General features: G+C 47.7%; 1 protein-coding gene and 1 long non-coding RNA gene across 4 annotated transcripts; one reads left to right on the top strand and one right to left on the bottom strand.

Moving 5' to 3' along the window:
• Positions 1-2,698: 2,698 nt before the first annotated feature.
• Positions 2,699-20,852, bottom strand: NR2E1 (nuclear receptor subfamily 2 group E member 1). 2 transcript variants are annotated; one of them, XM_030267698.4, is made up of 9 exons: positions 20,327-20,852; positions 14,973-15,118; positions 14,224-14,311; positions 13,703-13,938; positions 12,284-12,430; positions 7,438-7,534; positions 6,903-7,052; positions 6,533-6,638; positions 2,699-4,149 (listed from the first exon to the last, which is right to left on the bottom strand). In XM_030267698.4, the coding sequence occupies exons 1-9, from the start codon at positions 20,349-20,351 to the stop codon at positions 3,987-3,989; spliced, it is 1,158 nt and encodes a 385-aa protein (XP_030123558.2). In that variant the 5' UTR covers positions 20,352-20,852; the 3' UTR covers positions 2,699-3,986. The 2 variants fall into 2 exon arrangements, with proteins under 2 accessions (XP_030123558.2, XP_030123556.4); XM_030267696.4 differs by lacking the exon at positions 20,327-20,852 and adding an exon at positions 19,934-20,228.
• On the top strand, positions 20,696-25,666 carry LOC116808126 (uncharacterized). 2 transcript variants are annotated; one of them, XR_004367532.3, is made up of 4 exons: positions 20,696-20,809; positions 23,064-23,237; positions 23,459-23,632; positions 23,845-25,666. It is a non-coding gene; the product is annotated as an uncharacterized lncRNA (long non-coding RNA). The 2 variants fall into 2 exon arrangements; XR_012055006.1 differs by having other exon boundaries at positions 23,459-25,666.
• The last annotated feature ends 666 nt before the right edge of the window (positions 25,667-26,332 follow it).

Below are 26,332 nucleotides of genomic sequence, written 5' to 3'. Positions count from 1 at the left end.
TGTTTTGTCACTCTTGACCTTGAGTGTGGAGTGTCTCATGCTTTCTCAGGAGGAGGGGCTTGACTATGCTAAGTGAACTGGTGTTACAGCCTCACTGTGATGTTCTTCCACAATGTAGTTGTGTATCACTAACAGCCAGCACAAAATACCCTTAGAAGCTGTCACTCACTCTGCAAGTGTTAAAGAACACGTAAAGGTATAAAAGGCTGTTCCTGTGTTGTGGAGCTGAAGTTGGAATACCACTCATGGTAGGCAATCAAGAGATCTGTGACTTTAATAACTTTGGGAAAAGAGTACCTTTCTACCTGACAGGCATGAAAAGCATCAGCTAGGTAGTGAAAACTATGCCATCCTATAGAGAAATGAATGTTTGCATAACTTATTTTATAACATCATTCCTAGCTTAAAATAGCTCTGATCTACAAATAGAATTAGGAAGATGCTGCTGTAAGATATGATCATAGTCCACTTCCTTGAACACTGAAGGAGGAGTGAGCAGTAGCATTGTGCTGGTTTGACCACTGGTGCAATGCAGGTGTTGGGTGGCTGAACTGCAGTTCACAGGCAGCACTGCTGAAGTTGTCTTTTATACAGGAAGTGTGCTAGAGAAGCTTCCTTAGTCTTCCAAATGTGACATAGCCTATCCAGATGCTCTTGACAGCAGATTGCAAAATATTCTAGTAGCAATCTGCTCTAGTGTTTCATGCTATTTGGTAGCTACATGTTGGCTTAGACTCAGCTCTGCTGCTTTTTTCCTTCTTATGACACTTACCTCTGTAAAGAGCATCCTACAAACTTCCTGACAAAATCAGTACCTTCTTTTAACTAAGACCATTAACCTCATTTATGAAAATCTGAATGTCAAAGACTGAGCTGACAAGGCAGTGGTGGCTGGCTGGATTACACATAGTACTAGTGATTAGCTACACTGAATAGATGGATGTTTGAATAATTGCTTTGAATAATTTAAATTTAGGTGGAAGCCTCATACTTAACTGAGACTGTGCTGATTCTCTCAAACCCAAGGACCAAAACTGACAGTCCAATTGCAACCCATGGCTGTCACTTTTCAAGAAGTTTTTGATAATGTAAATAATTTCCAAATTTCTCTCTCCTTGTTGAATCACCCCTAAAACTTGAGTTATGCTTGAAAAGGGGGGAAGAAAGACTAAATGTAGAGGGAAAAGCTGCATGCTTCATGTCAAATATTCCTCTTTCCAAAGTGAGGACTTCAGAGCATTAATCTCTTAGAACAACAGAGGATTTTCATAGCACTTTGGGATCTCACCTAGCCTTAAGTCCTTCAAGGCTAGCTAGAGACCCTAATTCTAGTGTAGTGTAACTGGTTGTGCTTCCGTGCAATGTGCAGCAGTGGGACCAAGACATAGCCTGAGATTAGCTGTGCCTAAACCATAGGGAACTGGGCATTGTTCCCAGCTTGTGAATCTGCTCTGCAGCTGGGCCAGATCTTGCAGGTAAGAGGACAAGATATGGATGTGGTCCCATTGCCCTGCCTGCTTTGCCAGTATACTCTGTTTTGTTCTCTAGTCAGGGCGATGTAGGGGCTACTGCAGGGTGTGATTGCCTGGTTGCCTAGCAGGGTGGATGCAGTTCATGTTTATTGCTACTCTGGGACAGCAGCATGAACCATTGAAATGAATGTTCTGTGATGGATTCTGTGCAGCACTGGGTTCTACTTCTCTAGCTCATAGACTGAATTGTCACAGAGTAGAGAACTGCAATTGATTTTTCTGCTCTGTTCGGTTCTTTTTAGTGTAGAGAGCAGAAAATAGTTGAAGATTATTACAGGTGCAAGAAGAATGGATTATAAACAGTTTGTTGGTTTCTTTCTAAGAATGTGCTCTGCCCTGTGGTAAGTGCATTTTTAAGTTCTCCAAGCTAGTTAGTATAGAAGATACTTTGAGGTCCCATAGCCTGTGACTCATCTTCTGTATTTATGGTCTGTGTTGGAAAAGATAGAATGTGAGACCTAGCAGGCTGCAAATAGAAGAGAGCTGGGGTTAAAACTTTGACCTCTGAAACATGTGAGATTTTTGAACTTGGAAGTCAGCAGAGCTAGGATTTCACTTGTGACCTGTATTCCTTGACACCGCAAACCAGTGAGCCATCAATACTCACAGTATATTTCTACCTGTCACTTTTGCATGCATGGTTCTTCAGTTACTCATTGCCATATGAACAATACATTTCCCTCCTACTATTGCCAAGTTGTTGTGTTGATTTGGAGTTGTTTCCCTCTTTCTTTGGTGTGATTATGCAGTTAGACACCTTAATAAAACCTCAGTCTTTTTAATTGAAGCAATGCTTTTATACTCATCACCTTTTGTTAGCTGTACAGTTCACCGATATTAAAAATTGTAATAACACGCAACAGAAGGTACATACTGGGGTAGACCTCTGATGCACTTAGTGTTGTATCCTAGAAAAAGCTACCTGTCACCTTCTTGAGAAAGGTGACAGCTGGTATTTATTTGGATTACAGAAAATAGCTCCATGTAGGATCTCACAAGGCAGGATCACTCCTTTAATGTTTGTCTAATCTGTTTTTAAAAACCTCTGATGATGGAAACTCCACAGGATCTAGGGCAATCCGTTTTAGTAAATTTTCTATTCCCTGGTAAGTAGGGGGCAGTGAAAGAAACTGATTAAGGACAACGAATAAAAGAACAGTGGAAAGTAATTTAAATTCAATATATTTTTATTCTTTGTAAATACAATGAGTACAACTTTTTAACTTCACAAATCAGTTAATCCACTTTGTACAAGAAAAGTTTTACTCATTCTATGATAGTTCAAGTGCTGATCTTTCTCAGTGCTAGTTCCTAATAACAAATCAAATTTTGAAAAGGACAGCAGCTATCTTTAAATGGTTTTTTTCTACATTATTCATACAACAAATAAGCAGCTTATAACATTTTTGTGTGTGAGAGGGTGTAGGCGAACAAGGCTTCAAAATTAGAACCTGGAGTTTTCTAAAAAGGCATTGGAGACTTCTGGAAATTGTTAGCATTTTATCAGTCAACAACCTTTATTTCTTTGAAATAAAATTCCTTCCACTGATTTTTTTATAGTCATTTCATTTCTCTGCACATCTCATTGACAAAGAGTTTGGCCACCGTTGCCTTTGGTTTCAGCACTGTGCCAACAGGACAGCCAGCAGATCACTGAAGCGGTCATCTCCATTGTATTTGGTTTTGCTGTTTTAGTCTTCCTTTCTTGTGTTGTCTCTTTTCAGGTGTGTGTGTGTGTTTGAATGTATGTCTGTGCATGGAAGAAGAAGGAGGGAAGGTCGGGGAGGAAATGTATAAAGCTCTTCTGTCTTTGAGATGTTAGCCGAACAAATTGTGGTGACATCTGCATCAAAGATCACCAGTTCATTTTGTAGGAAGAATGGAGCTGGGGTCATAAGCTACCTTTTAATCAGTTCTGAAGGCCACTTCATGATGCATTATAGCAGAAGCAATGTTTTGGTAACTTAGTCTCAAATGTTGCCTATCATATTAAAAGCATTTTCCCAACATAGGCTACTTTTAAAACAATTCTGAAGGCCACCACATCTTGTGTTATAACAGAAGCCAAGTTTGGTCACCCGGTTCCAAATACTGAACAAGCTAAAGTACCTTCTTTCACATTTTGTCTCAGATCTGCCAGTTGAATGAGAGAATAGCAGAGTCTTTGTTAACTATGACTGGCATCTGAATTGCCTCCATCCTGTAGTAACAGGAATAGCAGCCAAATTCCAACCACTTTCACTTTTTCTGTAGAACAAAGCATTCTCTCCATGATCTAAATCACTCCGTTCAGAGCAGCAGAATCATATCTACTGGGGTATTTTTTGTCAATGAGTTTAAGGACTAAACATTCCCAGGCTTATGCTTCCTGTAGATTTTGTTAGTTGAGGCTTATTCTCCATAGATAAAAGTTCTTCTCAAACTGTCCATCCTGATTGTTTATTTTAAGGTAATTTATATGTCACTGGATTTGTACATATCTGAAAGCAGTCTTGTAATTGGTACATTCCCAATTGTCTTTTTGAAAAATACTTCTTCTATTGTAGATGGACTAATTGAACGTAAAGCTGGTAAAAGCAATAGAAGTTTTCCAAAACGACAGGGTTGTGTGGGATACCTAGAGACAGAGAGAAAAATTATTTCATTGAAGTTTTAAAGTATTTTTTCAAAGGAAGGACTTTATTTTATAGAAAAAGACCAATATTTACTTGATTGCATGGGTGAAGCTACCTATATGTCCCAGTTTGAGACAAATTTGGGAGGGAACCAAATAATCTCAACCTAAGTGCAGTCTGCATGGTCTAGAATGACTCAGAATCTAGTGGGATACTATTGTCACCCCAGGACACTGTGCCAAAACCCTGTATTTTGTACTTGCGTGAGCAAGAAGGTTGGCTCCAAGGAAAATGCTCCATGGCAGTCAGCAGAACATAGGACAAGGTTTCTGAGTTTTGTTTAGCTCCTTTGTTCAGTCCCCTAGAGCAGTAGGAGTACAAAAACTGGATCTGTTCTGATGTGTCCCTCATACAGCAATGTTCTCAATGCAGTACAGGGAAGAGCTTGACTTGTAGCAACTGTGCTGTCATTTGAAGTTCAGTTTAGAACTAGCTGGATTGTCATGGTAATCACTTTGCCCCCTTTTGGTCAGCAGATATATTGAATACTAATTGATATTCATAAGGAAAGTTTGTGTTAAAGAAGCTGTGCTCTTCCCTAGGTAATGTGTTCGTGTATTGGATGTTTTCCATCCTCTCTCCCAGCTTTTGAAGCCAGCACAGCATAAGATGTGCATTTCTAGCTGTGCTTATGCTGTCTTTACTACAGTGATTCTCAAACTTCTGCTTACAGTAGTCTCCCTAAAGGGAAGTGTAGGTTGTTTGGAGAAACATGTTGCTTCTTCAGACTGCCCTCCCTTGCATCCTCTTGAGAGTGACTCCACTGGGATCAAAGGGCTGATACTGGAATGACATAGGCAGGAGGATGAAATACCCAAGGCTGAAAGCCCTCTCACAATGGAGTCTGAGTGAGAGTCCTGTCAGTGGACTGCAATTTTCCCTTGTAAAAGGATATTGTTTACAACTTACACTGGATAACACAGTATCTAAATACATCCAGCAACACAGAAGTGCTGTGGAAAAGTTGTTCCCTTGGAAGGGAAGATGTGGCTATGTATTCCTCCCTGATTTCTCTTTCCAACAGGCCCTGTCTCACTTAAGGTCTCCAGGAACCAATCTTCACAGAAAAGGTCTTCCTTAAGAGCAGGAAGACACTGCAATGTAGCAATTGCCATTTTTGCTTTGAAGCAGCCATAACTGGATGGAATTTGCATGTTTACTTCCATCCCCAGTGCAGGCCATTCCCTGTAGACTCATAGAAGTGCTTCAGAGACTGCTACCATCTAATCTCTGGCACTGATAGGACTTCTGCCTGACAGAACTACTATGATAGCAAATCAAAGTTTCAGAGGGAAAAAATTGTATAAAAGTTCCTCTTCTACTGCTCCATCTCCAGCTGTTTTAGTCTCACAGAGTCCACTGCAACTAAAGGACTTCACTGCAGCACCACAATGAGATTCATAAATTCTGGGGTTTTTATTTGAACCTGATCACAAACTCCAGACAGCTTCTTGGAAGAGCCACTTAAGCTCCTTGTGTCCTGATTTCTGCGTCTGAAAAATGGAGGAGGTTATATAGGAACTGGAGATTATGTTTGAAAGGCACTCATACTGGTCTGAGATGCAATGTTTTGAGCATCACTTTTAGTGGTATTTGATTGAATAAAACTTAGAGGAAAGGTATCCCTCTGAACTGCAAAGTGTTGCACAGCCATTATCACTTACCAGAGGAAGAGCTGTCCTTTTAACACCTTTCTGTTTGTTTAAAAACACCTATGTGCTGGAGCACACTTGAAGAGCAGCAACAAAGGTGGTTAAGGGTCTAGAGCACAAGTTCTGGTTAAGGATCTAGAGCAACAGCTAAGGGAGTTGTAGTTGTTTAGTCTGAAGAAAAGGAGGCTAAGGGGAGACTTTATCATTCTCTAACTGAAAGGAAATTGTAGTGATGTGGGTTTTGGTCCCTGCTCCCAGTCACAAACAATAGGACAAGAGGAAATGGCCTCGAGTTTCACCAATGGAGGTTTAGTTTGGATATTAGGGAAAATTTCTTTCCTGAAAAGGTTGTCAAGCATTGGAACAGGCTGCACAGGGAAGTGGTGGAGTCATCATCCCTGAAGGTCTTTAAAACATGTGTAGATGTGGCACTTGGGAACATGATTTAGTGATGGACTTGGCAGCATTAATGGTTGAACTGGATGATTTTAAGGGTCCTTTCCAACATTTTTTGTGGTTCTATTTCAGAAATCCCAGCAGGCTGCCAGCCAATGTATACTCTCTGTAGCAGCCTAGTCCCCATTTCAGTCAGTGCAAATGCCGCCTTCCGTGCAATGAGAGCAGGATTTTAGCCCTACACCTGCCAGAAGCACTGACAGAAGACACCACTTACCTGGTATGAATGTAGCTGTTCAGGGTGAGCTGGGCTTCGTCTTGAAGGGCTGCTATGGCGGCCGCATTTCGGAAACTCCTCAGTTCAGAACCACTGTGTGTGGGCACTGGAAAGCAGATCAGTTACTAGTTCAGCTTGACTCTTGGGTGGATCAAAACAGTTCAGCTAGTGCTATCAATGGAAATTAAATGTTCCCATTAGTTTCCCAGCACTCCACTGTCAGCCCTTTCAAAATGCAGCAATGACTATTGGAATTCAATACTGGGAAACCTGCTGGGTGATACAAAGCTATGCCTGGGTAAAAACATCACGTTAAATCAGCAGCCTCATAGTTGTCAGACCAGACAAGCAAGAGATCCTTTCTGCTTACCAGCTTTAAAAGTGACAATGCATTTGAGACAGGCAAATTCAGTAGCATCTAGCCGAAGTTGTCTAAATCTAGCCACAACCTCCTGTAAGGCCTGTATTTCTGAAATAATTTTATTCAGCTTCTGAGAATCTGTATTGTCACTATTCATGCCTGAAACAGAAACAGATGAAATAAATAATATTAAAGGCATTTGCTTTATTTTATATTGATTTCTGACAAAATCCTCTGTATCAATGTCCTCTCTATTGTCACACTTGTCTATCTGGTTCCATGTAAACTGACTATATTGTATGAAAGTTAATATAAAATCTTCTCTTGGATGATAACAAACACAGTAATTTGCATTTAAATGACAATGCAAGCAGTCATGAATACAACAAAACAACATTATTTGCATTTAAATATAGATTTATAAATGACAGGTATGCTCTATTGTTCAGTATGAATTTGTTATTCTTTACATGTTGTTCTTTTTTCTGTAATGTATTTTTATGGTAATTTTTGTAACAAAGTCATTAAATTGTGCAATTCTTACCAGATACAGCCAGTAGAGTGTTAGCATCAACTGGAATGGCCCATTGTGCTATTCCTAGAACAAACAGTTCTCTCCAAGCATCTTCCAAAAGCATCAGCTGTCATACAATAGATGTACAATATAACATAGTGTATAATTTATAGATTTATAAACAATTTAAATATGTAAATTTCTGTTATTTTAAAAACTACTTTAAATGCCTGTCATGGTATTTCCCCCACAGCATTCATTAGCTTTTCTCTTAGCCTTTTGAGAAGGTGTCTAGAAATAAGTCTATGCATTGTAGAAAAACACTGAGGGTTGGCTCACTGTGCACCATGTTGTGGACCAAAAGGGAAGAGAAAGAGAGAACTCTTTTTCTGGAGCATTTGCTCATAACTTGACCACACCTGCTTTCTCAGCATGGTATGGGTTCTCTTCTCCTCCCCCTCAACACTTATGCAGCTGTTTTAGGACAGGTCTTTTCTCTTGCTTTCTGGAGATTACACTCCTTTCCCTCAGGAAGGCAGAATTTTGTGAAGAAAAGCCTGGATAACATCCTGTATCAGTGTAGGGAGCAGTGCTTTAGAGCATACATCCATCTTATAACTCCTTCCTTACTAAGCCAGTCTCTGTATCTGTCAAGCACAGCATCTGGACACACGAACAATTTCTCAGTGTCATTTGTTTTTCTGCTTTTTTGCTTAAAATCACTCAGAAATTCCAGGCACTAGGAGCCGTTTCCTTTCAGAGATGTGAATATCCAGGCACCTACACTGACAATTGCTAGTTCTCTGCAGTTTTTCCACACTGCTTCTCTGTATGGAGGATGTCTTTTTCTCTGTTTTCTCTGAGGCAATGCTTGTGATTTCCCTGAAGAGGCAGTGGTACATCTGAAGAGGAGACAAGACTTCTGGAAATGCAGACTGGCAAAGCCAGAAGAGACATGTTTAATCTTGAGGGCATCTATGGATTGTTAGCTTAGACCAACTCTTAAGAGAGGTTTGGAGGACCTCTGGTTCAGCTGAGGTGCGTGGCCAAAGGGCACATGGTGGTGCATACGTATTGCTGAGACCTTGTGTCACAAAATAGGGTGGGAGAGATTTGAAGGGGTGAGAACTGTAGTGGGCTCAGAAGATACCTTCTAGCAGCTCCATGCAGTGAAAGCAGATTGCCCAAAACTCAAGCAGAAAAAATATGAAGCCACCAAACCAAAACCCCAAAACCTGCAATCATTGATGTTACTGTGGTCCCTGAAACTATCAGCAGCTTAGCTTCTTAGAAAAAGAGGAAGGAGAGTATTTTAAGTATGTAAACAGACTGTAAAGAAGAACAAAGTAAAAAAAAGATGCTGTACAAAATTAATGATTATATCTTTGGAATCAGATATGTGAAAGTAGTAGGTGATACAGAAAGCATCAGTAAAAGCAAATCCAAACTATGTGCAAACTCTTAACAATATTGCTGTTCAGGAGAGTTATTACTTGTTGCCAGCCACTAGGACACCAGGCAATGGGCAGAAACTGCACAGGAAATTCTACCTGAATATGAGGAAACACTTCTTTACTGTGCACCAAGCACTGGAACAGGTTACCCAAAGTGGTCGTGGTGTCTCTCTCACCAGAGATATTTAAGAACAGCCTGGACACAGTCCTGTGCCATGTGCTCTGCGATGACCCTGCTTGAGCAGGGAGATTGGATCAGATTTGATCCCCGATGCCTCCTGTGATTCCATGATTACATGGAATGGTATCGGATGGTATTAAACCATCCTGTTCCAATCTGAATTCTCAGAGTGTCTGCTCTCAACTTGTCATTGCATGGTTATGTCTATTTTATGCCTTTTTGCCCTGTGTGCTTTGCAGAACTTTTCCATAACCTAAGGGAATTGTGACAGGAAGGTACTCGTGTCTCTGCATACAGTTGCTGTTTGAAACACTTACATTGGATTTTACAGTACCAAAAACTGCCCAGATTATTGCCTAAAATGGAGACGGGGAGGGGATGCTATGTCTAGAGTGTGTTGCCCATCTCAGCTTTCTTCTAAGAGCAGATGAATTTACTCTAAAGTTTCCTAACCACTGCAGCCTGCAAACCCAGTCCCTCCTCTGGATAATCCCACCTGATGGATGTGCATTTTCTATGTCATAGAAAATGATTCACCAGCCTTTCATTTGCTTTTGTCATTTGATTTAATTTGCTTTTTTTTTTTTTTTGTCATTCATTCATGCAGATACAATGGTAATGAATGGTCGTTCCTTGAAGATATCAATTTCATATTTTCTTTCCCACTAAAGTCAGAAGACTTTAGAAATAAGAGACTATTCCAATAGCTGAAGCTTTCTTCATGCCTATGCATATGTCTGTAAAACCACCAATTAAAATAATTCATGCTGAAGTCAAACTCAGCCCTCCTTCTTAAAAGAAACAACAAATATCAGGCTTTCTGAACAACTGTTTTTGCTTCTTTATCAACCCCATCTTTGGTGTGACCTTTTGTTGGGGACCTGTATTGAGCCAAACTGTCTCACAGATGACGTGGGCAGATGTGCAGGCCAGCAGCACTAGAAGCATGACATTTTTTGTTGTGTGGTTTCTGGTTCAAAATTGACTTATCTGTATGAATCTAGGGAAGAGACACAGCCTCTGTTTTACCAGAGGTAAGCAATGCAGCAATGCTCAGACTTGTGTTTTATCAGCAAATTGGTTTCTATTTATTTCCCTGCCTTCAAGATAAAACTGCCCCAGAGTCCTGAAATTACAGTGCACTTGCCTTTTCATAAGAGCACAAAAAAAAAAAAAAAAAAAAAAAAAAAAAAAAAGCAGAATTCAGGAAAATATTTTAGTGTCTCCTCAGCCAGATGTCAGGGATACCAAGAGAGAAATGCAGACATTTACAGCTGGGCCATTGTCAAATTAAATAAAGCAATAGCAATGTTATAAAAATCAACTGTATGATTATTCATTAAATAAGGTGATTAAAATCAGAATTATTTCTTCTCCAGCTCTCCTAAGCATTACAGGGGAATCATGCAGAAAGAGGCCTAAATCAAAACTTTTGAGCTGAGCAGCTCTGAGTTTTGAGGAAGCTGACTTGCAATAAGCTGCAGCAAGTGAGAGTGATGTTAAGGAAAGGCTGGGTTTTTAATATGTTATTCACTAAGCTTAGTCCCTGCTATGAAAGTGAAAGAGGTAGTGGATTGTTTAATGGGAGCACTGTGGTGCCTATGGTAGATAAGCAGGCTGTGCTGTTTTGCTGTTTGAGGTGTGCTTGGTCACATGCCATGGAGATCTCTCCTGCTTCCAGATCCTGCTGTCTCATCCTCTGCACACTAACAGAGATGATGGTGTGGGGAATGCCTCCCTTTTATGTCAGATAAAGACTTTGCCTAGGGAGTCTCCTGTGGACATCACCCAGTCTCCTCCTGTGTGCTGGGGCTGCTGCTGGAGCAGCACACCTGCTTCTTGTCCCTGACACTTGGGACTGTTTCTTTGGTTGCTCACTGTGACAGACCCTGTGCTCCACAGGATTACTGGCAGCAGAAGACATGATTAGAGAGCAGCAGGCTGCCACACTGGGATTGTTGTTTTCCTACTGGCATGTGTGACCTTCCAGGCCCCATCTCATCTCTCCCCTCATCCTCACTGCGTAGCAGGACTGCAGGTGGAGCTGAGCAGCATTCCTCTTTGACTAATTTCACAATAAGGATTTCAAGACATGGGTTTGGTGCTAGAAAATGAGCATTTTTATATACCTTAGCTTTATAACACATTGTGACCATCATTATTTACTTTAGATTGAAAACATTATTGGTTTCCTAGGAAGCTCTTTTCTTGTAGTTCAAAATACATATTATCATATCAACTGCAACACTTGTAATGTGCTTCTAGGGAGGGGAACTAGTTCCTCTGATGACTGCTATGTAACATCTATGGCACAGTTTTTCTAGTTACCATTTTGGTAAATTAGCTCAATCATATCAAAGTAATAGATGTCTTTTATGATTGGAGCTTTGTGTAGATTTCCACCCTTCCATCTTACAATTATCTGATTACTTTTTTTTTAAATTGGTGCATTATACAAAGCACACTGAGTCTTCATCAAGAATCAAGTCATTAAGAAATTGTTTCATCTTGTATGGCTCACCTATGATTTACTTGAGGCAAAGGTAAATTATCATAGAGGAAAACAAAACGCATTAGGGAACATTTTAATTAATGGTAAAAAATATTGGGGGTTGTCCAAATACTACTTCCCCCATATTGATGTAATTGTAAGCCAAGGCGAATAAGGAAAAAGATGTTGTCTGTGTAAACAGTTGAGAAGAGAGGAGAGGAGAAGAAGAGGAGGAGGAGCAGGAGGATGAGGAGGAGAGGGGGAGGAGGAAGAGGAGGAGGAGGAGGAGAATTGGTCTTCAGAAACAACCTCAGTCATATCCTGAGACCATAAATTTAACTAAGCATTTCTCATCCCTAAATAGCAAAGTAAGATGCTATTCCTCCCCATTTTATGGAAGAAAAACTTGTCCTACAAGTAGAGAAGCAGTTTGGGCATACTAAGTTTGGTCTTCAGCCTGGTGATTTCTCCTCTAGCACTTGTCCTTCCATAATATTAGTTTTATGTTAGATTCCTTTTTCCTGGCTTGAATTTTCATTTTCTTCATGGGGTAAAAGTTGGAGGAAAGCAGTTTCTAAATCACTGCCTAGTTTTCAGGGGCAGACTGAAACGCTGCACTGAACTTCAGCGCTGCTGAAGTCCATTACAGATTTCATGATCTAGGGCTGGAAGTCCAGGACCCAATGTGAAGTCTGAGCCTTCTTTAGCAGGCAGGCCAGACCAATACCACTCCCACTGCCACTGCCTTACCTGGTCTTGTAAGGACAAGGTGGAGAAGGCTGGCACACTCTTGGCCCACTTGATGCTCATGAATAGAAGTCTGGCTGCTGACTCACAGACAGATTCAGTGGCCACTTCGTAGAGATACATAGGGGTACCGTTGACTTCATGTGGGTACTAATGTCAAAGAGAAAATAAAGCCATTTCATACAGTGTCACCAAGGCAGCCTGGTCATCCTCTGCCCTAAATTCCGTGCTCCTGCTCATGCCCAATAACAGAGTGTGCACTCTCGTGTTCTGCAAGCAGAGGGCTCACTCCAAACTGCTCCTTGCTGCTTATCCATGTGGATGAGCTGTCCTAAAGAAACTGTTCAGAGCAGGAGGTTGAAAGGAGAATGAAATTATTGCATCGGGGGAAAAAGCATGCCAAAGTTATGTGTCGTGCTTTACTCTGTTACACAATAGAACATGTCTGATAGCAGAGTTAGAAGAATAAAAATTTGATTAGCAACATGTAGTTTGTAACCTTGCTTCCAGAAGCTGATTTAGCATTCCAGCCCTGCTCAGCAAAGCAGTAAATATTTATTTAGTCTAAACCTTCATCTTGCTTCCTAACTGCAACATGTTGTAAGTAGATGCACAGAGCTAAGCATAACTATCTAGAGGCTGTGTAGGGTTTGAATGGAGTTATGTTTTCAAGTGTGTGCTACATTTTCTTGCCAAATAATTTCTGAATCGACATTTTTCAAAATTACTATGTAAAACTATTATTTTGTGACCATGTTTATAATGGGTTCTTCCAAACTACATACCAGCTCTGAAAATGCAAAACTATTTAAGTAGTTTCTTTTGTGATTTTATAGATGCTATGAAGACACAAAATACCATTGCAAATGGGCTAATAAAAAACATCACCTTTCAGCTAATTCCTGTGCAGTTGAGGCTTCCACTGGGCTGCTTAGGAAATGTCACAACCAAGAAGTGCCAGCTTAGCCAAGTTTGAGTTTTGTGTCTGTGGGGACAAGCTGCAGGCTTTGGTCAGTACACAAAGTACTTTCTGAGCTAAACCATGGAGACTGGCATTTCTCTGAAGAAAACTCATTCACAGGGATTGCATTCCTTGTGAAACAAGGTTTAAAACTGACTTGTGGATGCACTCCAGGCAAGAGGAGCATTTCTGCATCCATGAAGGTATAAAAGTGTATGAGACAGGGTTTGTATGGAGCAGGTTATCAGTTGGTCCTGCTAAATACCCCTTCTCCAGAGGATGTTGCACCTTATATTCTCACAGCTTTTAGGGGTGTAACAAAACTCCCCACCACAACCCACAAAGCTTCAAGCTTTGCTGTTTTCTTTGCTGTCTACCCCAGAGGCAGGAAGGAGCCGACAGGTTGCAAGATCCTCAGCAGCAAGGTTTGCAGCCCGCCGGGGACCAGGGCAGAGGCTGACCTTTGGGGTGGGCTGTGCCAGGCCCACCAGAGCCTGTCTCTCAGGGGTGCCAGTGACAGCGGCCAGCTCCAGGCCATGGGGCTCTAGCTGGGAGACGGCGGTGAAGAAGGCGGGTGCTGGCAGGGCGGCAGTGGGGAAGTGCGGGGCTCCGCCGCCCTCCTCCTTGTGCCCGCGGAAGTAGAGGGCCACCTGCTTCCGTATCGTCGACGTCCGGGGGCCCCGCTCGTGTTGCACCGCTGTGGGACATCAAAGAGAGGGCAGGGAGTCACCTCGGGGATCTGCGCTGGGTGCCCCGCACTGCTCGACCGGGCTTCCCTCCCTCCCTGCAATTTTCTGAGGCCAGCCCTGTGCCCCCCTGCCCGAGGGGCGTCTGGGGAGAAGTGTCTGAGGGCTGCCGCAGGATGGGAGGGTCATCCGTGGCCGGGCCAAGGAGACACCGGAGTGACGCAGCGCTCCTCAGCTCAGAGCAGCTCCCTCCTGCTGCCCCGCCACCCCAGCCCCGGGAGAGGGGGAGCAGGTACCATCTTTGTTCATGTTGACCTCCAAGCACTTCTTCAGCCGGCAGGCTCGGCACTGGTTCCTGTGCGTCTTGTCCACCGGGCAGCCTCCCTGCAACACAGCCAGCCGTCGGGCCGGGGGCAGCAGCGCGGAGGGGCCGCCCTGCGTGCGCCGTGCGGGCCGCGCCAGGTGCTCGGCCCCGGGACAGGGCGGGCCGGGCGGGGCGGGCCGGGCCGCCTTCAGCACCCGAGACAGCGACGGCGGTGCCGCCCCCTCGGGGCGCCCCGCTGCACCGCGCATCCCTCCGCCGTCCCAGCCTCACATGCCCGCGGGAACGCTCCGGGAGTGGGAAGGAGAGCGGCCGGAGCAGAAGGGGGAAAGCGGGGCTGCCTCCGCCTGGGCACGGGCACGACCCGCCGGCCTGTAAACCCATGGCTGTCCATCGCCTGGCTGTGCTGAGGCTTACCGGGAGGCTGCCCCTCTGTCTTCCCATACCCAGGCGGTGTGCTGGCTGTGCCCTCCCCCTGCCCGCATTCCTCCTTCTCCCTGCGCATCTCCTCCATCCTCCCCGGTGGGCTGGGGCGGGGGAACGTGCCGGGGGAGGCAGGCTGGGGCACCCAGCGCACGGCCTCGGCCCGGGACCTCCTGGCAAGGGACGGTGAGGCTGCGTGGCTGCTGCACCTTGCTGCAGGTGTCTCTCTGTTGGAAGGGCCCCTGGGGAAATGCAGGGTAGGGGGTGCAGGCGGTGAGTGGGCTAGGCTGCGGCTGGTACCTGATTTCCTGATTTGCAAACATAGGTCCTATTCCTCCTGATGCTCCGCTTGAAAAATCCCGAGCACCCATCGCAGGCGTAAACCCCATAGTGCTTTCCGGAGCTGCGGTCCCCACACACTTTGCAAGGGATGTCTAAAATGCGACCTGAAAGCAGAGACGGGAAAGAGGGAGAGAGAGAGCTCTCAGCAATCTGACCTCCGGAGGGATTAGCCCCAGAGCCGCAGTACAAGCAAATAATGAAGTGATTTTATAGCCAACTTTCTTTTCCTTGAGCAAGTGTCAGTTTTCTACAATGAGCATTATTCATGCCCCGCTACGTTTATTTGGATCTTCTATAATCGCCAAGACCCATTTTGGAAAGGAAGATTACAGCAGCAGGAGCAGCAGTGTTGCCTGCGAGAAGTGAGGATGAGGGGGGAGGGGAGGGAATTCGGGGGGTTTGGTGAGGGGGCTGTGTGTTTCTCTGGCTTTCTGGCGCTCGGCAAACAGGACAGCAGGAGAGCAGTCAGGAGACCCATGCACAGAAAAACCAAAACCAAAACAAAATAAAATGACCGGGAAGCCAAGCAACCTCCTCTCCCCGCTAGCAAGCCTGGCGAAGTGGGGGCTGATTTTCACGGCAGAGAAGGCATGCCATTTTCTTCACCCCAAAACCTGCAGCAAAACTTTCCGTCTCTGTTTTGTGCGCGGAGGAGTCAGCGGACGCGTGAGCCTGGATTGCGGGCAGTGTCCCTCCGTCCCGCTCCACCTCGCCCGCAGCCTCCGCTCCGCCGGGCGCTGCTTTCGCACCGGCTTTGACTAGAATTGCAAATACTCTCAGGGACATGTAAAAACTCATTCAGAGACGATTGTAGCCCTGTTTAAGAAACCCGCCAAAACTCCGCTTGGCTTCTGCCTTTTCTCCGTTTTTTTTTTTCTTTTTCTTTTTCTTTTTCTTTTTCTTTTTCTTTTTCTTTTTCTTTTTCTTTTTCTTTTTCTTTTTCTTTTTCTTTTTCTTTTTCTTTTTCTTTTTCTTTTTCTTTTTCTTTTTCTTTTTCTTTTTCTTTTTCTCCTTTAATTTTTTCCTTCATTTTTTCCTTTTAATTTATTTTCATTTTCATGCTTATTTTCCTTTTCGTTGCTCTTTTTCCTTTTTTTTTTTATTTTATTTTTATTTAATTTTCCTTTTCCTTGTTTTCTTTTTCTTATTCTCTTCCTTTTCCTTGTTTACTTTTTATTTTTCCTTTAATATTTCTTTTCTTTTTCTTTTTATTTTCCTTTTCCTTGTTTTCTTTTTTTTAAATCTCTTAATTTTCCTTGTTCTTCTCTTCTTTCTCTTCTCTTCTCTTCTCTTCTCTTCTCTTCTCTTCTCTTCTCTTCTCTTCTCTTCTCTTCTCTTCTCTTCTCTTCTCTTCTCTTCTCTTCTCTTCTCTTCTCTTCTCTTCTCTTCTCTTCTCTTCTCTTCTCTTCTCTTCTCTTCTCTTCTCTTCTCTTCTCTTCTCTTCTCTTCTCTTCTCTTCTCTTCTCTTCTCTTCTCTTCTCTTCTCTTCTCTTCTCTTCTCTTCTCTTCTCTTCTCTTCTCTTCTCTTCTCTTCTCTTCTCTCTTCCCTCTGCCTCAAACAGCCTTCTTCCCTCTTACCAGAACTTAAGTTAGAAATTCAGTCCCTCTCACCAAACCTTGATCTCCAAACTCTAATGGAGGGCTCTCGGGGCCGCTATATTTATTTGGAAGGAGTTCAGGGACAGCCCCGGCTACGGGTGGGTGAGGACGGACGGGGGAAAGCGGCAGCGTGCGGAGCAGTGCCGGGGGGCGGGAGGGGGGCAATGGAAACAGGCCGCAGGGGCTCCTCCCGCTCCCTAGAGAATTTAGGAGTCCGAGATACTTTCAGACATGTCTGCGCTAAGGTTCTAAGACAATGCCTGCTGGCAGACAATAGGGACATTAGATAAAGTGTTAACTTAATGATTTTGCCCATTGAAACTCGTTTGACTGCCTCCAATGAGCACAAGCTGCCAGCTTCTCCCCTAAATGAAACCCGACAGCTGCTATACACAACACGGCGAGAGGGACGGGGATTAGGTTAGGGACTGCGAGAGGGAGGGGTGGCGGAGGGAGGGAAGGTGGGAGGGGGGAGAGAGGTTAAAGAATAGAAAACTTTTGCGCAATTAATAAGGAGCGCAGCTGAAGGATGCCCCCCCGCACACCACTGCCTGCGAGAAACCGCAGCTTTGGAGCTGCAGGTAGGCGCCCGTGAGGAGGGCTGAGGCCAAGGCACGGTTTCTGGGAGTGTGTAATTACAAGCCCTCCTTGCCACCTGCCTATTGGGGCACCAGTGACCCGTCAAAAAGTGTAGCATGGGAATTCGGATATCGCACAATGCAAACGGGGGAAAGCGCCCGACTTCCCTCTCCAGCCCTTAGCATCCACGGGGAGAGAGAGGATCCACACGCACGCACACAAAGGAGGAGGAGGAGGGGCAGGCTGGGGGTGGGGGGAGAGACACTGAAGCGGTACGTGCAGCGGTGGTGCATCCCGGTGCCGAGCCCGGCACTGCTGCGCTGCCCCGCGCACCCCGTCCCACCGCCGCTCCCCTTCCCGCGGCAGCGGGCCCCGGCCTCGGTCGCGCCCCCGGGCCCGCCGTGTGACCGCCACCCCCGCGGGGATCCGGGCAGACACGGGGTCCCCGCTTCCCCGGCCGGCCTGCGGCGTGGGGCGGCCGGCTCTTCTGCCGGCGCTAAAGTCGGCCAGTGGAGACGAAGAAACTTGTGTTAGTTTTCCCCACACAGATTTTAAGTTCGGGAGCCGCTTTGGGGGAAAGAAAAAATCCTATACACTATACATGTACATATCCACACCATGCATATAAACATACGGCCCATATATTTCTAACACGTCCCCGTATTCCTGCCATAAATCGCGAGCACCTGGAGCACCTCGCTAAACCCACAAAACCACGTTTCCAGCGGCCGGAGCAGGGTGGCCGGTCTGCTCAACTCCGTGCCCCCGGCGAGGCGGTGGACGGGGAGGAGGGCACGGCGGAGGGAGCGGCTGGAGCCCCCCGCGTCGCGCGTTTGCGGGGCCGCTCCGTCCCGCCGCCCGCCCGGCCGCGCTCTGCCCACCCCCTCCACCCCTCCAGACCCCCAGCTCTGCCCCGCGGGGGCTGTTATGAGAAAACTTTCTTGCAGGGCAAAATATGAAATAAATAGACGGGTAAGAGGCAGGGCAGGGGGTGGGAAGGAAAAAATGTAAGCTTGACACGGGGTCATGCGATAACTGATTAACTCTGTTTAAAAGCGCTCCCGTTCCCCGAGGTACCGCTTCGTCTCAGAAGTTTTAGCGCTAAGAAAATGGGATTTCTGTTCAGCAGGGAAACCGTTTTGAACATCCCACGACAGGGGGTCCTTGGGGGCTTTTTTTGTGTGTCATAATTGCTTAAAGGATATATGGCAGCCCCGATTACTGTAATTACCATCAGAGGCTGTTGAAAGAAGTTAGTCTGGGCTCGGGGGACGGCGGGATGGGGTCTTGTTACCACCCAGGCAGACATCGCAGCTGACATCGCTGGGCGCCCACCGGCGGGTAGAAAAGCCAAGACGTAGCCCCCTCGCCCGGGAGCCCCTCAGGACCCCCGGGACGAGCGCCCAGGCCCTGGGACAGCTGGTCGGGCTTTTGCAGGCTCTTCCGAGGCCGGCTGGGCTCGGGCCCCGGCGCTGAGGAGACCCATCGTATCCCCATCCCAGTGGGGCTTGACTGAGTCGGGTCTCGGGGTCCCTTTCAGGAGGTCCCCAGGGGTCAAGGGGTCATCAGTGAAAGCGGCGGCGGTGGCCGGGGGGTCGCTCAGCGCCGTGGGGCCGGAGGAGCGGTCCAGCCTGGAGGGTTTTCACGTCCGCAAAATGTCTCCGGCAGAAGCTCCGCCGCCCTTCGGGGACAAGACTCCCCGGTGCTTCCTGCCCCTTCCTCATCACTCAGACACCTGCCAGGAGCCCCGACAACGTCCCGGCGCGGCTGCCCACGGGCCCGATCCCGCTCCGGCTGCCTCGCACGACCCGGGCAGCCTGGACAACGCAGTCGGCCAAAGCAGTCCCGGCCGCCGCAGGTTTTTTAGCCCCCGTCCCCTAGCTAAGCTTAGTACCTTAGTACCTCGACTGCAATTTTATTTCCTTCCTCGCGGGGCTGGGGCAAAAGGATGCCGCGCTCAGCTCCGCGGGGGAAGAGGACAAACCGGAGAGCCGAAGCGGCGGCAGCTCGGCCGCAGCGCCGGGGGCTCCGCGCCGCCGCCTCCTCCACGCGCGCCCTCCGCGCCGCGGCCCCCGGCTGCCCCCCGGGCCCGCCGCCGCACCCCCTCCCTCCTCCCCGGCTTCCCGGCCCCCGCGGACAAAGGGCGGACTCGGGTCAAAATAATGGAGGGCAGCGGCGAGGAGAAGGCCGCGGGGCTGGCGGGGGGCGGCCGGTGGCAGGTACCACGGCGGGAGGGAGATTTGCCTCCCTTGGCCGCCACGCCGCAACCCCGGGAGCCTGTCGGAGCGCAGAGGAAATAGCTGTCCGATCCATCACTTGTCAGACATTAAATTGGATTGGGTATTTTTTCCCCCTTTGTTACTGACTCCATCCATATTACAAACTCCGAAAGTCCCATTAGGATTATACGAATTGAGCCATTCTGTAAGAGCGGTTAGTCATGCTTTAAATTCCCCAGTTATGAGGTGCATGGATTTAGGATTAAGGAAAATGTGACTTTTAAGTTGTTTCTGCTTTCCTCGTTGCAGGATTATTTGTTGTAACTGGGAATGGTGTGCAAAGTATTGATTTAAATCCTCCTTCGACTGAGTTGCTTACGCGATTCCGTGTAATTGAGTGACCGGAGTTTCAAACTCTTAAAAAGAAATCATTATGTCGCAGAAGATTGCATAAAGTCCGTGAGAAAACCAGCACGTTTGAACGCCGAAATGCCTTTTAAACCCAAACCTTCCCCCCGTCACCTTTGCGCCGGAGACCCGCACGTAACCGGCCGCGTCCCGGCGGGACCAGCCCCCTCCCCGCCGTCGGCGGAGTCTCCTTCCCGGGTGCTCGCTGCCCACGGGCTTCTGCCCCGGTTCCTAGCCCGGAAAACCGGGGCATGCAGCTAGAAAACGGCTTTTTGTAAGCCTCAGGCCCAAACTCCATCGGGGCAACCCCGAGCCTATATATTCGTTGCCACTCCGGTTGGAAATATACACTTCTTTTTCAATTGGGCGCGGGGTGTGGGGGGGTGCAAACCCAAGCCACAACCCCCCCTCCCCTTCCTCTCCCTCCCCTCCACCTCCCGCCCCCCAGGCCAGGCTGCAGCCGGCCTCGGAAAGGCTGCTCGAAGCCTCCACCGCGTTATTACCCACTTGTTGATCCCGCCGGCTTGCTCATGCTCGAAGCCCCCGTGAGTCGCTAAACTCGGGGCGAAGTGTCGGCGCCGGGGCGAGGCGGTGCGGCCCCCTCGGGGGCCCCCCTGCTCCGCGGGGCAGGTGCCTCCCTTGGGTGCTCACTGCTGGCTCCGCCGCGGGGGCCGGCACATCCTCGCCGCAGCCCCGCTCCCCCAGCGATGTCCTCCCGAGGGAAGGGGACACGCTGCGGGGACGCGGAAAGGGGGTGGGGGGAAGAAAAGTGGAGCAAAATGGAAAAAAAAAAAAGAAAAAAAAAAACAGGAAAAAAGAAAAAAAGCCCAACGAAGTGACCCAAAGTCGGCGGCCGCTGGCTGCCCCTCTGCGAGTAGATGCTCTCGGGACCCTGGGAGGGTGCTGGGGGTGCGACTGTGCTCGCCACCGCGCTCCTGGAAGGCAAGCGAGAGCCACAGCAGCCAGGACAACAATGAGGCGAAGGAGAAGGTAGGATAGGGAGCGGGGCTCTGCGCCGAGCGCCTCGGTGCAGCAAGCAGGGAGATCAGAGCCTGGAAAAATAATGGAAGGGGGGAAAAGGCGTCAGAGGAGGCAGTCTCTGCCTCTCAGAAACTGAATGGTATAAAAAGGGAAAGGTTTCCAGAAGTTCATTACACTGGCTGACTTCGCGCTTTGAGCTCCAGGCTTCGGCCCCTATAATATCAGCAGAGAGGCTGTGACAGGCAGCGGCGGGGAGGGGAGAGGGACGCCCCTTGCCCACTGAGCTTCCCTCGCTTTCCCCCCAACTCCTGCCGCCGCGTGACGTCACCCCGCGCTGGCGAGGGGAGGGGGCAGGGAGGGGGTTAAATGCTAATGATATTAATGAACCCCCGAGCGGCTTCCAACAAAATGCAGCGGCTGCCGAGACGATTCCGCCTCCTCACTCGCCTTGTGCCCTCGCTGTCATAAAAAGCAACAACTCTTCACAGCACCCCCGCAAAAAAAAAAAAAAAAACAAACACCAAAAAAAAACCAAACCAAAAAAAACCAAAACAAAACAAAAAAAACAACAACCTAAGACAACAACAGAAAACACAACAGAAAACAAAAGGAAAGCAGAAAGAACGGATCAAGATCCCGTTTCTTTTGCATTTTCCCGTGCTGAGGTGGAGCCCGCCTGCGATTCGCCCCTGCCCTTGCCCTTGCCCCGGCCGGGCAGCGGCTGTGCTGGCAGCCGGCGGGGCTGGGCGGGGAGCGGGTCGGGGCTGTGAGCCGGGCCGGGCCGAGCCGGGCCGAGCCTCCAGCCTTCCCGCCGGACAGCCGTCCTGCCGCGGGAGCCGGAGGCTGGCCCGCGGGGAGCAGGGCCGGCCGGCTCCTGGAGGCGCACGGCGGCTCTACTCCCTCTCCCCGGCACCGCGACTTGTTGCACGGCGGCCGTGCGAGGAGCCCGCCCGTGCCCGATGGAGTTGCTCCGACCCCCGGGCACTGCCGCCCTCGCTGCCCTCAGCAGCTCGCCACCCCCGAGCGTCCCAGCAGCGCTGCCAGAGCCGCGGTGCAGCGGGGCGGAGAGGGGCCAGAGAGGTGGGACCCTTTCTCAACTCCGATTTCACCGAGAGGCTGCCGAGCTCTCCCACTCCTGTTGGGAACGGAGAGATAAGACTGCTAGAGCAGCCGAGGGATGGTGAGAGCTGCGCACCTGGGGAGGAAGGGAAGACTGCCTCTCCTGCCGATGCATGCTGGGGCGGACAACGGCACCAGAGAGCAGGGGCGGCAGGTGCTGTCCCTCGGTCCCCCCCTCGGTCCCTTCTTTCTCATCCCTGTCACTCGTGTGAGGTGTTGATGCTCCACAGCTGACTTGTTGGTTGTGACCCTGGGGGAATGTGGTGTTCAGCCCAGTCTCAAACACACTGTCCCCGTCCTCCTCCACTTCATACTTCATCCTCACACCTTCTATCTCAGGTTATGGTGATTCCTCTTGTTCTGATACTGTAAGTGTGTTGCAGAGCTGCACGACTCTGGGCAGCACTGGAATCCCAATGACTTTCTGCTCTATGCTCCCCACGAGACCAGTGCGTCCACAACACAGAAGGAAGCCTTGAACCAGGACAAGCCTGGTCCTGCCTAACACTGTGGGACATGGTCCAGAGGACTGGGAAGTTGCTCAGGGAGATCTCAAAAAGCAAAGAAACTGGTGGATCAGGGAATGCAGACAAATTCACTTGAAATCTGCTTCCAGGGTGGCAGGGAAAAGTTCACCTCCTTGAGCAATGTGAAAAGCAACAGGGAAGGAGATGCTGCATTAGCAAGGTCTGAAGGCCAAAAGAAAGAGGATTAAATGGCAGCAGGGCCCAAATCTGGCCCTGGGCATCCGCTGCTCTAGAGATGCAGATCTCTGGCCTTATAGCAGCCACAGTTATTTGTGTTGTAAACTTAAAGCCACCTCAAAAACACTGCAAAGGCTGATCAGACCATGTCCATGGGTTTCAGGTGCACCTGAGAGAGGCTGCTCTGAATGCAGACAGGGCTTTACCTCCCATGTACAGAATCAGGCTCTGCCAGGAGAAAAAAAAGAAGAGCTCAAACATCCCACCTTTCCACCCAAAACTCCACTAACATAACCCAGACACCCAAAGCTGGCTCTGCATGCAGGCTCAGGCTGCGGCAGTTGCTGTTGCAAATCATCAGTCTTTCCCTGTTCCCTGGGCTGTGCCTGGCATTGCTTTGTAGACCTGTACCGGCTGAGATTTGTCCTTTGTCTCTTCAGAGCCTTTCCTGTGGTTTCTGTGATGGACAGAGGTATATCAGCCGTGAAAATGAAGGCAAGACTACTTCCAAGAGTACAGGGAAGAGCTCCCTCCCACCTCCAGCTTTTTGCTGCAGGTTCTATCAAAGCTGTTTCCAGGGCTATTTGGACAAAAAGTATTTCAGCTTCCAAAAGGTGAGAAATTACACTTAACATTTAGTATTTGTAATGATTACTATTATTGCCATTTAACATTTACTATTATTGTCCTGGTTTTTGATGGAGTAGTAGTTAATTTTCTTCATAGTAGCTGGCATAATGCTGTGTTTGGGATTTAGGGTGAGAATAATGTTGATAACACACTGATGTTTTAGTTGTTGCTCAGCAGTGCTTATACTAAGTCAAGGATTTTTCAGCTTCTCTGCCCTGCCAGAGAGGAGGCTGGGGTATGCAAGAAGATGGGAGGAGATGCTGCTGAGACAACTGCCCCAAACTGGCCATAGGTGTATCCCATATCATACAGCATCATGCTGAACAAAAAAGCTGGAGGGAGACGGTGAGGGGACTGGCTGGGCAGCAGTCAGCTGATGGTGAGTAATTGTCCATTGCTTTTACTGTATACCCTTTTATCGTTATACTATATTCCCTTCCTTTTCTGTTTCTTTAAGCTGCCTTTATCTTAGCCCACAAGTTTTACCTTTTATTTCGATTCTCTTCCTCACCCCACTGTGCTGGCAGTAAATGAACAGCTATATGGTGTTTAGCTGTCTGTTGGGTTAAACAGATTTTGTTTATTAAGCAGGCCTGCATATACAGAAGATACTAATACAGCAATGAAATTTACTGTCTCCTTGTACTGCCTTGGAAGTACAAATAGTTGTCAATCCTGCAACAGGAAACGGCATGTGTTCCCTTCCAAGTGTATCTCCTTCAGGACCCCGGACTCTGATTACTGTTACATGATGACATTTCTCAACACTGTGCCATGGTCTCTTGCCAGGTATCTTTTCTTCTCTTGGAGTATTAGCAGCAATAAAAATCCAATGTGTGACCCATCTTCAAGTACAGCACTCCTTCTGCCTTTATCTTGCTTTTCTCCTCTGGTCTTTGGATGGAGAGCCAAAAGGTCTTCAGTGAATAAAAGTAAAAAAATGAAAAAGTGAAGAAGGTCAGGTGAGGAAAAAAATTAAGATGCCAGAGGTGTGTGGATATAGCAGCAGAATATATGGAAGTGCAGTTTTCATCTGTTCCTCTCAACAGGAAGCAGGTGGGTAAGATCAGGCAAATCTAACATACCTGTTTTCTTGGAAAGGTGATAAGGAGGGAAAGGATTCTCCCTCCCTATTTTCTCCTGGGAGGAGGAGCTGCTCTGACTTTGGGATACTTGAGAAGCTATCTCCACTACCCTCCTTCGTGCATGTGCTGGGTGATATCCAGAGATGCCCCTTGGTGCCCTAGGCAGCCCTATTCAGGGAGCTGAGTACAGCAGCACCCTTGCAGCATAAATACCTTCAGGGTTTAGTTCTTTCAAATCACACCAGAAATCTAAGGTGCCTTCCCTTCTTTGTAGGTCACAGTCCATGTTTTTGTGGCACCCACTATTACAAATCCCTTCTCTGTATCCCCCTGAAGGCAGATGGATGAGCAGCATCACTGTGAAAGCTGCTGAAGGGACCATGCTGCTCCTTGGCTGTCCCACCACACTCCTGGTCTGTGACATGGCTGTGCTTGGTGCCCAGCTCGAGCTGCTCCCTGTGTGGAAATGCACCTAACAAGCTCTTTTGGGGTATTGAGTTTTTCTTGGAAAACCCCTGCCCCATAGATGCGTTCCTGGGAGGGCCCTGCACTGTACAACTGGCAGTGGTGGCATTGGCCCTCCTCTTGTCTTTCCTGGGCCATCTCATTGTGCTGATTTTGGCCAAGGTAAGTAATCTTCACAAGAGCTGGCACAGACCTATGTTTTGGATTTGTGCTGGAAACAGTGCTGATAACACAACGATGTTTTTGTTACCGCCAAGCAGCATTTACACAAAGTCAAGGCCTTTTCAGCCTCTCACCCCATCCCACCAGAGAGGGGGTGGGGGTGTGTGAGGAGCTGGGAGGTGACACAGCCAAGACGGCTGACCCTGACAGACTAAAGGGATATTCCAAACCATATGGAATCATATAAAGCTGGGGGGGGGAAGGAGAAAGAGGAGGATGTTTGGACTGATGGCATTTGCCTTCCCAAGTCACTGTTATGTGTGATGTGCCCCTGCTTTCCTGGGGACGGCTGAACACCTGCCTGCCCATGGGAAGCAGTAAACGAATCCCTTGTTTTGCTTTTCTCACATGCATGGCTTTTGCTTCACCTACTAAACTGTCTTTATCTCAGCCCATGAATTTTCTCAATTTTACTCTTCCCATTCCCTCCTGTGGAGTGGGCAAGTGCCTGCATGGGGCTGAGATGCCGGCTGGGGCTAAACCCCCAACACACCTAACGTAGCAGATCCTGGTGGCTGAGGGCGTTATGTGGCAGCTGCCCTGGAAGCCACCATGGGTGCCCTGGGGCCAGGTGCCTTCCAGGGCTGCAGGATCATGCTAAGAGCCCCAGCTAACTAACAAAATCCATAACAAAACAAAAATACATCACAGTTTGGTGAATTTTCTCCAGGTTAATCAAGAAGAAGCTTTTTCCTTAAAATGTGAAAATCCAAGGCACAGATAGATGACTTGGTGAAGTTTGTCCTATGAGCACTCCCTCTCTTCTGGTACAAGAGGGATTTCCTTGTGCTCATGTGCCCTCTGTAAAGCCAAACCACCTTCTGGCTGCAGCTGGGGATGACTTTCCCTGAGCTGGTGGCACTATATGTTCCATCTCTGCATGCTGAGGTGTCCCACAGTGAACGTACCGGTTACCTTTGGCAGGTTTGGGCTTGAACAGATCCTAGCACATCTTCCATATGGGGTAATTTATCCAGCAATGCTCTGGAGAAGACCCGTGATCCCTGCAGATGCCAGTGAAAAAGTGGTGCGTCTCTCCCTTGTGTGTGTGTGCTCGGTTAAGTAAGATAATGGCTGCTAGCAACAGCGACCATACAGCTCAATTTCCACATGTGCATCTGACAAGTGCACACCAGCATTGTGCAGAATAGCAGGGAAATTTATACCTAAGAGAGATAACTGGGGAAAGAGTATCGCTGTAAGTCATGGCACTTCTCCTCAATACTTGTATTCAGGGGTGGAACAAGCCTGAGTTCACTTGCAGCAATGAAATGCCCCATTAATCACATATGCCTTTGAAAGGGATA

This window comes from Taeniopygia guttata, chromosome 3 (assembly GCF_048771995.1).
Source record: "Taeniopygia guttata chromosome 3, bTaeGut7.mat, whole genome shotgun sequence".
NCBI lineage: Eukaryota > Metazoa > Chordata > Aves > Passeriformes > Estrildidae > Taeniopygia > Taeniopygia guttata.
The sequence above is the reverse complement of the archived record's forward strand: the minus strand, read 5'-3'. Positions and strand labels throughout refer to the sequence as shown.

Excerpts from the sequence above, each read along its gene's own strand:
- NR2E1 (XM_030267696.4), bottom strand. The coding sequence starts at position 20,117 with ATGGAGTTTGGGCCTGAGGCTTACAAAAAGCCGTTTTCTAGCTGCATG. Across the intron at positions 6,639-6,902 it reads CATTGTCACTTTTAAAGCTG|TGCCCACACACAGTGGTTCT; the intron begins GTAAGCAGAAAG and ends TCTGCTTTCCAG. Across the intron at positions 4,150-6,532 it reads AACAGCTACATTCATACCAG|GTATCCCACACAACCCTGTC; the intron begins GTAAGTGGTGTC and ends CTCTGTCTCTAG.